The sequence below is a fragment of the Pleurodeles waltl genome, chromosome 3_1 (genome assembly GCF_031143425.1).
Source record: "Pleurodeles waltl isolate 20211129_DDA chromosome 3_1, aPleWal1.hap1.20221129, whole genome shotgun sequence".
NCBI classification, from domain to species: Eukaryota; Metazoa; Chordata; class Amphibia; order Caudata; family Salamandridae; genus Pleurodeles; species Pleurodeles waltl.
Window position 1 is genome coordinate 1,831,301,841 of NC_090440.1, and position 15,268 is coordinate 1,831,317,108.

The 15,268-nt window shown below is 42.5% G+C and overlaps 1 protein-coding gene across 2 annotated transcripts in view; it reads right to left on the reverse strand.

The window, feature by feature from the left end:
• Positions 1-3,827: 3,827 nt before the first annotated feature.
• Positions 3,828-15,268, reverse strand: part of MFSD6 (major facilitator superfamily domain containing 6) — a 188,359-nt gene continuing 176,918 nt past the window's right edge. For both annotated transcript variants that reach the window (XM_069225895.1, XM_069225896.1), the window contains exon 7: positions 3,828-6,805. In XM_069225895.1, the coding sequence (XP_069081996.1) occupies positions 6,608-6,805 (198 nt within the window). In that variant the 3' untranslated portion in view covers positions 3,828-6,607. The remainder of the gene's footprint in view (positions 6,806-15,268) is intronic.

A 15,268-nucleotide genomic window follows, 5' to 3' on the forward strand; every position in this document is an offset into this window, starting at 1 on the left:
TAAGCTGTTTTTAAATATTTTGCTTTCACTAGAGTGAGCCACTGTTATCATACTAACTTCACATGTGCACTAATTTTGTAAGTGTTATTACACAATTTGATCATGATTATATTTTATCTACTTAGGGTGAACCTTTTTTGCACAAGTAGAACTAAGTAAGTGACTACTTATCTTTAGATATTAATGAGTATTTGTTTTGAAAATTTTGGAGTAGATTTTCTTTTTCGGTCCTGAGGAAGCGTCATGGGATCCGGTTGGACCATTCGGACGCGAAACATGTAGACCCGCTATAGAGAGACACCATACAGTGTCTATCCTCTTTTTGGGAGTAGGTGACCATTGTTTATCACCCATTACTCTCTGACTTGTTTTTAATCTTGGTCTTCATCATATAAAACTGATTAAAACTATGATTGAGAATCATTGATGATGAACCAATTTTAATTTTTTCTATTCACTCCATTGACATTTGGGTAATACCTATTTGGCACCCACTCAAACTAATTAAATGTTTTGGAAGTGCGACTATCTGAAGCACCACGGTTAAGAGCACCCCCTCTGGGGGAGCCCGTTAGGCATTGCAGCACCGGCCTAACGAGGAGCTTTCCCAATGATGAAGCCAGTCATCCATTGTGATGCATGAGGGTTCTTGCTCCTGTAGATATTCCAATAGGAACAGTGTACTTTTCTGATTTATAATGTCTATGGGAGGCCGTACACTGGACCTCTAATCTCCCGGTCCCTCTCTTATTATTTTGTGATGAAAGAGGTGCCAATCCTGTGGAAGCACATATTGAACTGATTATTAATTTCTTAGCGGAGTTAGCAGGTTTGGCTTATCGGACAATTAATAATTTCAGATCAGCTATTTCAGCGGGCCACTCATGTAGATGGTAAACCTGTTGGGGAACATCCTTTACTTGGTAAACTGTATCCGTTTATCTAGGCCTCCTCAAGCAAAGTACTCAGTGTTGTGGGATGTTAATATTATTTTGAAATTTTTGGATTCTTGGCCTGCCAATAGATATTTGTCTCGCAAACAGATTTCAGCCAAGCTGACCATGTTATTATGTCTGATTTGTTGTAAGAGGGCTTCAGATGTTAAAGACTTGGACTTAGCTGGTAGGGTATATTCCCCCGAAGGAGTTACTTTTTCCATTACTAGAAGGACAAAAACGAATTGCAGGTCAGTATCATATCCAATGTATCCAGATAATTCGAAATTATGTGTAGTTCAGTATGAAGTAGTTACAGAAGAATTTAGACAAGGTATTAATGGTCAATTATTGATTTCTTTGCAAAAACCTTTCAAACCAGTTTCTTCAGCCACTTTATTTAGATGGATGAGATGGTTAATGAATGAAGCGGGTATAGATACTACAACATTTGGGGCTCATTCTGCTAGAGGGGCCATGGCCTCCAAGTCATATGCTTTAGGGTCTCGTCTGGAAGACATTATGAAGGCTGCTGATTGGTCTTCGGAAGTCACATTTCGGAAGTTCTACCACAAACCTGTAGTGAACGTGGCTACTGTGGTAATGGATCAGCTTTAAACGAGCCTAATCGGAGCCTCCGATCCTGACATAGAATTAAAAAAAATTACAGCTTACGCATCAAGAATTTTCAATTCTATTAAGGACACGGAGGCGTGGATTGTCCCACCCAGGGGAAGGTAGTGTATTCTTTGCTCAGAAAGACTGGTTGTATTTTGATTGTATTTTGTTAATTATGTTACCCACCCGTTTTGATTTTATGAAATGATTATCAGTTTTATGGACTGTGTTCGATCAAGCAGGGTATTATCTACCTTTTTTCTCTGTTATTATAGGTCCCAATCAGAGGACTTCCTGAATATTCATCTTTTGATGATGAGGCTCGCTTCCTGCGAGTCTTATCCTTGGAGTTTTTTCACTGCAAGTCTGGGCTCCTGTTGAGCTCTATTGGGTTTTCGTTTGGATTTTCCAAGCTTATTGATCCTACGACGCTGTAAGAAGTTTCGTTTTCGCATGATTGACATTATCTGACTTTATCAAAGAAAGAGGAAGTGACATCAGGGGTCAGGTTATTTATGGTCTAAGGTCGGAGCTGGGGAATGAACCATGTGACTGTGGGTTAAGCATCCTGGGATGTTTAGTTTTTTCATTTGTTGTAATTTGATTGGCTGCTATTTGGATCAGTAAAAGAGAGAGACAGCATAATCCTCGCCTCCGTGTCCTGAATAGAATTGAAAATTCTTGACGCGTAAGCTAGAAATGTTTTTATTCAGAACAAATCAGAAAATTAAATACTACATCCTCATTTACGGAATTTGTTACACTGACAAAGTGAGGCCTAGGGAAGCAATAAAGATATAGAGCCTCATTTATGAGGCCCTAGCAGCACACTGCGCCACCGTAGTGCCATTTATTTTTTACACTGCAGTGGCGCACTGTGCCAGCCCATATTTACAAGGCCACACAAAGCCACCTTGCGTGGCTTTTCATTGCCTTGTAAATATGGACCTCTTTCACTCATAAAACTGTGTGAAAAGGGCATTCTATGAGTGCTGCTTGGGGTATTCCCACGCAACACCCATGGAGGTGGGAGGAACCTGACGCATTCCCAGATTTACAAGTGTGTGAAAGCGTCAGATTCCTACGCCACCTCAGGGGTGGCGTAAGAGTGACTTGAAGGGGAGAACTATCTTTATTTCTCCCCGTTCTTTCCTCTTTCAATGTGTGCTGCATTCTGCAGCACACATTGAAAGAGGAACATACCTCTTGTGATTGTTTTTGTGCAGGAAGCAGTCCCTTCCTGCACAAAAACAATCATCTCCGCAACACAGGCATCCTTGCACCACGGTGTAAGGGTGCCTGCATTGGTGCTAGGCAGCAATTTGTGCACCAGCGCAGGGGGAGAAGACAGAAATGTGACATATTTTGTAGATGTGGCGCATTTTAGACCCTTCCCTGTTGCGCAGGGCAGCACAGCAAGGCATTTGCTACACCCCCCTAAGCAACAGGCCTTGTAAATAAAGCTCATAGATTTTAAGTCGAGCGACAAAGCGTTCTGACGTGTTGTGATCTATCTGTGGGCTTTTAATCACGCTCATCACTATCACTAGTTCAATGCTTTCCTTTCAAAAATCCTTTGTTATCATTGGTAAATGCTTTCCGTTTGTCCCTCTTAGGGCAGTTTTGTTACTGCCTTGGCCATCGACCCGGTTACATGGATAATTGCATGTTTGCTGATACGTTTGACTGCAAGCAAACTTCTTTTTCCTTTTGTGTCTCTCCTTCACACTCATGGCGGCCATGGAGCTTTGAATCGCCTTGCTTATGTCAACTGTTTTACTTTTAATTTTCAAATTATATGGCAAGGAAAGTCCAGTTAGGAATTTACAACACTAATAGCACTAACTCGAGTAAACGCGAGACCCATTGCATTGCAAATGCTTGAATTTTCCAGTAGCCTAGTCAAGCAGCAACTAGTTCTTTATTGTTGTCGGCGAAACATTCTGTTCTGTGCAAGTGGGGAACCACAACGCCACCTTCTAAGTTTGACTGGTATCCACAGATTGTGGCATACTTTGGGAACAGAGAAGTTAACAAGTTTTTGGGAAAATGTAGGGGCTGCTGCTGGACTTCTACTGGAATTCCAGGGAACTTGCATCCCCGCAAACATCGAGAGCATTCCAGATCATTAGTAGTCTGCCTTGGCTCAAAAGACATTTTAGAATTTCTTTGGTATTTGTGGGAAGGGTTCTGAGTGGGGACTGGGAGGTGACGGGGGAATTACAATAATCAGGTGCTGTGTGGATGATTGTCATTAACTTTAATAATAAAAACTTATTGAACCATAAACTTTATTGTTTTCCAGTGTTTCGACAAGATCTGTACAATGTATCCATTTCCCTTTTTGCTTCCGGGAAGCTACAACACATGAAACATATAAATAATGGTAGAAGTTCAAAGGCCACTTATATAGTCATGACACAATACAGTACTTTCAAACGCAAGTGCAAACATTAATTAAAGTTCTGAATCGACATGTAGAAATCTGAACAAACATAGCCCATAATTTCTCAGTAGAATGGCAAAATAAAATTGTAACCTTGTGCATAAAGGTGGTTGGTTTTCTTTGCAAACAGAAATAAACATATAAAATATATTTTAAAGTTTGAAATTGTAACAAAAAAGAGTGTTTAGCCTGTCTTAGGTAAACAGTTTACAGACACTTAAAAACTGCAGTAAGATTTATAAGGGCAATGGATAGCATCAGGTAAAACACAGTTCAAAACAAAAAACATGGACCAAGGTGCACTTTTAAGTAGCTGTAGCATCAGCACATGGCAGTGACCAAGATACAACTGGTGGGCTACTTTTTAAATTCACACCCAAAGCCATACATTCAGTTTAAATATTTTAGAACTATAATTCAAAACTTAACTTATGCAAGCCACAACATAGGTGAAGGTTTGTAACATGCACAAATTTAGCCTGCACAGGAACTTGCCATGTTTGCCTGCATGGATATCACACAGCTAATTGTAAAATATAAATCGTACAATCTGGTCCCAAAAACAAACGTTTTAGCCATCAGTGTCCTACATACTAAAATAATAAATACCCCAAGGCACAAACAGGTACAAGGAGTTTCTCTTTTCGTTTGGGCCACTAGTGTGCATAGTGGAAGACCCAAAACTTGACATGCTGTGTGTGCATTTTTATGTACTTTAAAAGCAATGGGGCCCAGGCCATACAGGTACTGCGCAGGGTCACAGAAGGGTGTCTTGCTTTGGCTTACTGACAACAAGAACATGAAATCAGGGATTCGCCTCACTCACCCTATGACACACCTCTTCAAAATATTCACCAAATACTCTTCGAGCTACAGTCACTCAAATTTAGCACAAGTACACCCTCCCTGTACTTCATTCCTCTTTTGAACGACACTTCCAGGTGTGCCTCGATAATAAGGGAACTCAATATACAAGTGTAATACAAATTGCTGAATTTTGAACAAACATGTTCATATTCCACAAGTCTATTGAACTGCTCACAATAAAAAATGTGGGTTGGGGGAAGCATGAGCCCACTGAACATCGAAGTTGGGTTTTCAGAGTAAGCCACTGAAACCATATCAAAGAACTTGTTTGTATTGTACACTTCTTATTACAGTGCCAATGTATGCAGCAACAGCTCATGTATGAGAATCCTGGAGTCCATCAAACATTGTGTCAAGCGCTATCCTGGAGTCCATCAAACATTGTGTCAAGCGCTAGAATCCAACTTGAGGCAAGCGGTAGAATCCAAAAAGGAAATACCCACTGTCTCTGGATACTCCACTTAAGGCACTTGTCACTTGAGAGAGTAGAGAAGGAGTGTTAGCAAGATGTTAGTAAGATGGGTAAGTTATGCTTAAGACATCGGTAATGATGTATGGAAAAAGAACTTTCTGAACTTTGGTAAGGAACAACAGCACTGTCAGTATTTTTCTTGTGCAATCGTCCAGCCAAAATAGCTCTTTTTCCTTTTTTTCAAAACAAAACCATTTAAAACTAAATTTCCCAGCATGTGCCTGAGGCGCTAAGTGTACTTTTTAAATCTCTTGTTGACATGTTTTACAGATATGTAGGACAAACGGAAGCTTTCAGGCCCGCTCAGTGTCTTCGAACTAAAAAAGGATGATGGTCAACGTCATTTCAATTAGAGAGTTCTATTTGATGGATTTTAAAATGAATAATTGCATAAAATCTTTCCATGACCAAACTGGAAAAATACTTTCTTCATAAGAAACGAAAAAAGTGTACTAGGTTTCACTAGCGTCAATGGACACTGTTTAGTTTGGTGTTGAAAGGAGTATTGGTGTTGAGGGGTTTACTTAATCAGAGCTGATAAATAAAGACAGCCTATGCTTTTGGTGAAACATGCATGTTGATGAAAGCAAGGTGAACATCCCTGGGGTTCCTCTGGTACCACACATTTTCTATAAATAAAAAGAAGAGCACTCATAAAGGTGCTAGGACATGGCCACTCACAAAAAGTTTTTTTTTGGGGTAGCTCCAGTCCCCTCTTTGGTATTTGAAATAAAAGTAGAATCTGCTTTCATTTGCTTCCTGTCTTAAAAGATTTAAGTGAGCAATTCAGCAGAGGACCAAAAGCAAATTAGTCGGTTTTCACTCACACTTTTTCTCCTTCTATTAGCAACATAACCTATAATACACTTAACTCAGAAAAGTGCTTCTTGAATGAAAATTCAGTGGGTTACTTTGGTTTAAAGACCCTAAAGGCTATAGTTCAGATAGAAACTATTTCCAAAATAGTTCGTACAGCACACATGAGCACGATATACAGGCCGGGGGCTTCAAACTAGCTCTGCCAAAAGAGGAAGGCAGAAATAACCCTTACTGCTAAAACTAAACACATAATTTCATACTGGGATTAAAAACTGGCATTGTCCCAAACAGTTCACTGTGTATTCTGTTTTCCCTTTTTTTTACCGTGCTTCACTAGTATTACTGATGACATACTTTCATCTTAAGAAGGCATTTGTAGCTTACACACCAACTTCATATCCACTACTGACTGCAGACACTGTGGGGAATGCTAGCATTTCGTAGAGCTGGTTATGAGCCTGGTTCAGTCTGCCTGTTACTGTCAGCTGACACGCCGTTGACATCCTGGGGTAGTTGAACAGCGACCGGTTGGCTTGGCTGTGTCTGAAGCTCAGGGGTTGCAGCAGGAATTGATGGGTCTCCGTTTCCTAGACGGGGAGATGGTCCTACTCGATCCCGGGGCTGAGTAGCTTCATTTTGAATGTTTACCTACAGAAAGGATAAATAACAGAAACTTGTGGAGTCAAAACCTTTAGGATAGTTATATCTAGTAAAGAGAAAATTAGGCTATAATCACTTCACAATTCAGCACACGCTGAGTAGTACTCACAAGAATTGCAAGCAAACAGTATATTGTAATGGGAATGCAACACTGAATAGAAGGGGAATAAAGCAAGGAGTTAGGATAATACAGAATAAGCAATGGCAAAGAGAATAGTTTTGGCACTGGCTGCCAAACATTTAGTTTGTCAATGCTTCTTTTGTCATGGTTTTTGTAAAAGTTTATTTTGCTGGGAGCTGTCGAGCACTCACCAAAATGAACAAAGACAAAGTGGTTAAAAGCAAAATGTTATGAAAAAAAAAAAACGCATGGCCATAGTAGTCCACTGCACTAAAGGGGACTTAGTGTGCAGATGTGCTTTTTGCAAAAGAGCACATTGGGGGTGCACACAGTGAAGCCTGCCAATGGCTGAGTGGGCTGACTTACTGGCCTATGCTGTGTACTGTAGAGTGGGCGGAGAAAAATGTGAATGATAAAACTGACTAAAGGATGAAGAAGGATGGCTGAAAAGATATATATATATATATATATATATATATATATATATATATACATATATACACATACACACATATATATATATATACACATACACACACACATATATATATATATATATATATATATATTCTATAGAAAAACCATTCACTTTAGCGTCTGTCTGGAAAGTTTTGGGGTGATCAGTCAAGTAAGGTCCAAGAAATAAAGGGGGGGGGGGGCCCATCCCAAAACACGCTTTTTCCCCATATGTCTTTCCATAGGGATTTTCAACAGGAATAGCGCCTGAACCACTGGACAGAATTACACCAAATTTGGCAGAAAGATATCTCTTGGTTCAGAAAGCGACCTTTTTGTTATTTGGAATAAAACCATTCAGTAGTTTTTGAGTAATTAAAGAAAAAACAAATTTGCATATATAGGGACACAAAGGCTCTGCGAACCCTCCTGATCTCGCGCTGAGATCTGATTGGATGTCAACACTTCAATAAGGAAGTATTGGCAGCCACTTTGGGACTTGTCTTCACCAAAGTCTCTGGAAAAAAAAGATTAAAAAAACAAAAGGGGCCAGGGTAGGGACACCCTGACCCATTCTCTCTGGTGCTGGGGTCCCAGAGGGACCCCCCTCAGAGCAAAAAAGCATTAAAATATTTTTTTGGGCAGGAGACACAGTGGATCCGCCGAAAATTAAACAAAAAGAACCAAAAAAACACAAGAACGGGCTCCTGAGCTTGTTTAACTGCAGCCCCTTGGTGGACCAGGTCTTGGGGGCATTCAAATTAACTCCCCGGAGCACTTTTGTTTATGAAACACCTCCCCCCCACCCCCCCCCACCCCCAACAGCCCCGGGAACGTATTTCTAATTGAGTGCGGTGGGGCCACCCAGAGTCTCAGGGACCATCACCTCCCCGGGGCACATATTTCTAATAGAGTGAGGGGCCCGTCTGCCCCCCCCCCCCCAACAGCCCTGAGGACCACCACCTTCCTCAGGCACATATATTTGTAATGCAATGCAGGGGGTCACCAGACCCCTCCACCCCCATGCAGGCCCAGGGACCGCCACCTCCCCAGGGCACATATGCAAAATCAATGTAGGGGGGACGCCTGCTGCCCCGCGCAGCCCTGGGGACCTCCACCTTCCCAGGGCTCATTTTAAAACAGATAAGGGGTCAGTTTTGGACCCCGGGGCCTGCAACCTCCCCGGTGCTATTGATACTGGAGGGAAGGGTGTGCGGCCCACTTCCCGGAGCCACTAATTTCCTCCACTCCTCGGGCCGGCTCCTGCTATGTCCCGGGGTGCCACCCCCAGGACATTGCTGTTTGCTCCAAGTCAGAGTAAACACTCTGTTTGCAGTGAGGTAGAGCTGTCAAATCGATATTCAGTTCCATCTCACACACAGTCCTTTTACCTGACCAAAGAAAAACATTCCCACGCCCAAGCTGCTTATTTTGCATGTCCGTAAATTCCAGTCCAATGACTGCATGCCCTGAGAATAAATAATCTCCTACACTTTTGTCGACAGGAAAACATCCAAAAGCGGTGGTTCATGGAATGTCCAATTTGAATCTCCATAACCTTTCCACCAAGCACTTGCCGAACACCTTAGGGGCAGGTGCCTCTGCATGTGAGGGTGGAATCACAATATCTCTACTAGCCAAAAACCAATACGGGCACTCGCAGCATAATGTTTCTAGTTTATTCATTTAATGGTTTATTAATTAGTAGCAGACGCGTTTCATCTTTCGTCTTTATCAATGTTTTACAGGCAAAATTGTGCTTGGTCTCACGAAATTTAAATGGTGTTTCAGACTCCCACTGGTGGGTTCCCACAGACATCCGAAGAGGACATTACCCTCCAAGTTCTAATAGGGGAGTCCCAAAACGTGTTTTCCCATGCATCTTTCCATAGGGATATTGAACACAATACAACTACAGCCTGAACTGCTAGAAGGAAATACACTAAATTTGGCAGAAATGTAGCTCTTGATCCAGAAAGAACCCTTTTTGTTATTCAGTGTACTTCTGTTCAATACTTTGGGAGTTATGAAAGAAAAGACAAATTTGTATATATAGGGACGTGAAGGCTTTGCGAACCCTCCGGACTGCATGGAGAGATCTGACTAGCTGCCAACACTTTAACAGGGAAGTGTTGGAAACCATATTGGGACTCGGTCTCAGCCGAGTCCCAGAACAAACATAAAGAAAGGGGGGGCAGGGTAAGGATGCTATCAGGGCAAAAAAGCATTTTTAAAAAAATATTCACAGAAAATTGTAGCAGACCTGCGGATCAGGTAAAAAAAATAAAAATAAAAATAACACATGTGGGCTCCAACACTTGCTTTGAAAGCACCAGGGTGGGCCAGGTCCATGCTGCACCATTTTTTTATTTTTTTTTTTTAAAGGAGGGGGTGCAGATTCAACAGTCCCCATGCTGCTATTTGGTTGGCTGCCAACAGGTCAACCAGGAAGTGTTGGCAGAGGTTTTGTGACTCGGCTGAAGCCCAGTTGCCACCCCCGTAAAAAAAAGTGTCAAAAAAAGAAAAGGGGGCTGGGTAAGTATACCCTACCCCCTTGCCTTGGTCCTGGGATTCCCCTGGGGCTCTGCCAGATGTTACATCACTCATGACATTTTCTATGACATCATTGATAATATCACTGTAATATTTTCAATAAAATTACTGATGAGAAAACTGTTTAAGGAGAGGGCACAAGTTATGGTTACCTTAGGGCACAAGTTATATTTACTTGAAATAACTAACTGTAACAGGTATGGATTTGTACCTTCAAAATATGAGCTTAACTATAAAATCTTTTTTAAGTGAATTTCTATGTTTTAATTCTATTTTCTAACTATAACATCCCTGTAGCATGTTTTTTTCACTGAATATATATATATATATATATATATATATTAAAAACGTTTTTTGTTTTGCCAATTAGTACCTCACTCACTTCAGCGGCTGTCTTGAAAGTTTCAGGATGATCACTCATGCGGGGGCCGAGAAAAAGCAAGGTCTCAAAACACATTTTACCCATACAGTGTCCCACAGGGTCTTTAGTCCCGACTACAGCCCAAACCGCTGAATGGAATTACACTAAATTTGTCAGGAAGCTAGATCTTGGTGCACAGATCATGCTTTGTGTTATCTGTTCAGTAATGTTTGAGGTATGAAAATAAAAATAAATATCGATATGTGGACAGTTGGTGTTCTGGTTGCTGTGATTGAGCAATCTAAAGGAGAATAGTCAATCCTGATTGGCTGGTGACAACCTGAACAATTTGCAGCCATTACAATACTCAGGGACTTGGTCTTTGTCCTGAAAATGAATAAAAAAAATAAAAGTAAGTGGGCAGGGTGAGCACACTTAGACCCCAAAGGGCATATATGGGGGTCCCAAATGGACCAACCCTCTTTATTGTGTGGCCACACCATGGACAACATGCTGCGGCAGCACTTATGGAACGCTGAGACATGGTCCCATTGAAATGCATTGTAGTGAATGGCAAGTTTTGAGGATCACAAAAAGGAGAACGTGTAAAGGGTGATAACAGATTTTAGTTACAATATAAATCATTTGTTGATGGTACCATACTAATTTTAGGAATTGCGGTGTGTTTTAAGGTGACTTTATCCTGCGAAAAAGCCTTCTGCTGGGATTTCATGAATCATGTTTGAGAGAAAACTGTTTTCTAATGATTTTCCCATTGGGGTTATGGAAGGTGCTCAATAATCTGAAATGAGAGCATAATTTCTGTAAGTTCACACTATCTTTCTCAGCCATGTGAGAATGAAGGCTGACATTCCATTCTCAGTAAAACATGTACTTCTTGCAGGAGCAGCCTATCAGTTGATACCCATTTTTTGTACTGCAGCCTCTCAGAGTGTTTTAAAGAACAACTAGATCGCTAACAGTTTCACTTATGACAAAAGTGTGGCACACCTGAAGCCATCTCGATTGAATCAAACTGGTAAAACTTAAAACATTCCATTTACAAAGGAACACAATTAGGGGGTTCATTTTGACATAGAAATTATGGTTAGTCCTGTTGAAAGGAAAAATAGGACATGTTTTCAGCGAGTTTCCAAATTTTCCTCTTCTATTTCATTTAAACATTCTGCTGTGCAGACAGAAACATGCACTTTCAACACCAGTAGTAGACTTTCAGTTAACTCCCTGGTAACCAGTAGCTTTACTAAAGTGTTCTAATGAGCAACTAGAGCGCTAACGTTCTAAATTCAAGCCAAAAGTGTGGCACATCTGAACACCATCTTGATGGAATCAAAGTGGAAAACTGAAAGCATTTTCTACTGAGGATACTGTAGCAATTGAGGAAATTAGGGAGCTTCATAACAAATAAGTCTCCCAAGGTGGCCACAAGACAAAAAATAACCCAAATGTAGCACAAATATCAACCAAATGTAGCCGAAGTATAGCCCAATGACAGAAGTGTGCATTTTTATATAGCACAGACGTGACCGAAAGGTATTAGAGTGCTGTTGGAAATGGCCCTTTCTGCTGGGTTATCTCCAAGCTTTTTGCCTTTCTCCTCTTATTTTTCCGACCCTCTTTCTGTTGGCTTTGAGACTGTGGGTACTTTACCACTGCTAATTAGTGGTAAAGTGCATGTGCTCTCTCCCCTAAAACTTGGTATAATTGGCTTACACCTGTTTGGATTATTTAATTTACCTGTAAGTCCCTTGTAAAATAGTATACCATATACCTAGGGCCAGCCTGTAAATTAAATGCTACTAGCGAGCCTGCAGCGCTGATTGCGCCACACACGGAACTAGCCTTTCAAACTTGTCCCAGGCCTGCCACTGCAGTGCCTGCGTGCGCAGTTTACTGCCACACTGACGTGGCAAGACAAACTACTTGCCAAAGCCTAAACTCCCTTTTTACTACACCTAAGCCACCCCTGAGGTAGGCCATTTATAGCCCTATGGGTATGGTCCTGTGTATGTAAAAGGTAGGACAAATATTTTTATGTGTTACATGTACTACTAGTGACTAAAAGCCTATTCAGTTTTTCACTACTGTGCGTGCTGCTCCTCTCATGGGTTTGTAATGGGAATTCCCTTATGTATGTCTAAGTGATAATATCTGATCTGTAAGAAGTAGTGTGGGGGGGTATTTGGTATGTTTAGAATGGTAGTGAGAAATCCTGCAGGTGGATGTTACATTACTATTTTAGAAATCCCATGTTGAGAAAGTGTGCATTTCTCTGTGCTTATAACCCTAGTGCTTTGCTGGCTGACTCCAATTCACATCTAAGGCAGAGTGACAGTTTGACTTTGTGCATATACCCTAGCCAACCATCAATCAGGGAGGGTTAGGTGTGACAGGGTTACATCTGCATTCATCTATATACTGATGGTCTTCCTGGGCTGAAAGAGGCAGAGGGTATTAACACTTTACACTTGAAAAGGCTGTGTCCTGCCCTCATACAAAGGGCTTGTTTACCCCCTACTAATGTCTGGAGCCAGAGTAGGGGAGGAGGGAAATTCTTGGAATTGGTCAGATCTGGCTGGAAATTGCGCCCACCTCTAGAAGCTGGGCACCTGGAGTATAAGCACAGGGGGTCTGACCCCGTTATTTGTGGAGCACTTGGGACCTGGGACCGAATCTCTGCCAGAGGGACTGCTGCACTGAGGGACTCATCTAGAATCGTATCCTGTTGTTGCCCTTCTCACAGGACTCACAGGAGGGCTTTTCTGTCTGTTGCCCTGCTGCCAGCTGCTCCTTGATTCTGGTCTAGTTGCACACTGCTGTGGGACTGCCAGGAAAAACTGCCATCTTTGTCCTGTTGTGCAGGCCTGTCTACCCCTTTGTGTCCCCTCAAGCGCCTCAAGAGGAGCCCAGCGCGTAGGGAGCGCTGTGTCCCAATACTTGGCCTTTTCCCAGAATTATCACAAGAGCAGCATTTTATGTCCTCTCTCTAGCTGTGTCATGAGCACCTGTGGAGCACTCGTATTGCATTCCTAAAAGTTCAGCATTATGAGAAGCGATTTTCTGTTGTCAGCACAGGGTGAGCGGTGAATCATCTCTTGAGCATTAGCTCGCGCTAAATGCTGTTCTGGGGAGCCCCAGGGAGTGCTAACATGGGCTCCCCTTGAGGGGCCGTCGTATATGGTGTGCCCGGAGCCACAGATGTTTTACCTAGTGTCCCGCTTCCCCCTTTAGTGCCGCTTTAGAGAGAGGAGTCCTTGAGGCTCAGTTCCCAGACTGCCTGCAGAGAGAAGTGGGCGGGTGAAGTTCGCCTCAACAGTGCCTGCCGGGAGAGCTGCCTGAACTTCCGCCTAGGGGAAAAGACCAGCGTAAGGGTCATTGCAGCTCCTGTTGTGAGCTGTAACCAAGCATCGGAGGGCCGCGCTATACGCAGACGCCCAGGGACAGTAGTGCCCAGGGACAGCAGTGAAGCTGTCACTTGCGTTGGGGAATTGACGCCTTTCTACTCGAGTCGCTGGCTTATCTGGATGAGAGACCCCCAAGGCCCAACTAGCGACCAGTGCCTGGTGGGCGACTGAGCTATCCGTAACTACAGTGGTCCCCAGGGAAGCTACGGCAATCCCACATTTCGGGCTCCAATAGCCCAGGATCAGCTCTCCTCATTTTGGTCAACAAGACCCCAGCTCAGGCAGCCCCGAAGGGCTTCTGGGGAGGGCAACCTCGGGCCCCGGATGAGGTCAATCACCATTGGGGGGGGGGGAGGGAGTTGTGTTTGAAGATCTGAAGAAGTTAGCCATACTCCAGTAGGCCTACATGACCTCATATGTCTAATTACTCTCGCTTCACAGAGGCTCCAAAAATGCCATAAAAGATGTAATAGGAGCACAGTCGCTTCGGAGCTCGTTATTTACACAATGCATTGCTAACATTTTGGCCTCATGCATACTGGAGAAAGTATTTAATGCATTCCTAGCGTTTTGAGCTTGGAATGCTTCACATGCATGCCTGAAACAGTTCTTATGTCATTCCTAATGTTATTGTGGGCTATGTGCTTATCTGGAAAAGTGCTGATTACATTCCTAGGGTCTGGATCCTAGTGCATGTCCTGAGAAGCACTGCTTGGTGATTACCCCTAGAAATGTATGTCATGACTCACTTATGGGATTATTGCCATCTTACTTTTGTTTTGATGAGGATAATGAGTATTAACCCAGTAGCTGCATTGCCTACACGGAATTTATGATCCTGGCCTTCAGAAAATGCTTCAAGACATGGCTATTCGACCAAATTACCCCCCCCCCATCGTCTTGAGACCCTAACGGGTGAGTAGTGCGCTTTAAAAATTGTTTGATTGATTGATTGTGGGATGCTTTTGGTCTGAGATCTGCTTACTGTTACAGATTCATGCCCCTGATTGAGGGTTGTGTGATATGCTGTCTTGTATTGCCCGAACACCTAATCAGAGTGCAAGAATGAAACTCTATGAACAATATTTATGACTTATGATGCTTTTGGTCTAAGATATAGATATTCACAATATTGATACATATTTTTAGAACCCTGTGTGGAGTCTCTTTTGTGGTGTATTTATTGTGTCACTGGTGTGGGTGTGTCGTGCAAAAGCTTTACACATGACCTTTAGAGATAAGCCTGACTGTTCTGTGCCAAGCTACCAGGGGTAAACGCAGGCTATCTTTGGTGTGTAACTTACTTGCTCGGACTAGAGTGGTGGTTTCTGCCTGCCTTAGCTGTGTACTCTAGCCAACCAGAAACCCCATTTCTAACAAGAGCTTTACATGAGCATCAGTTACTACACAAGGGCACATTCATTCATTTTGGTTTTAGGCATTGAGGGATTGAGTGATTTATCCAGAATCACAGGATGTCAAACTGACGCCGAAACTCAAACATGGTTCCTCAGTTGCAAAGTCTGCAGCTCTGG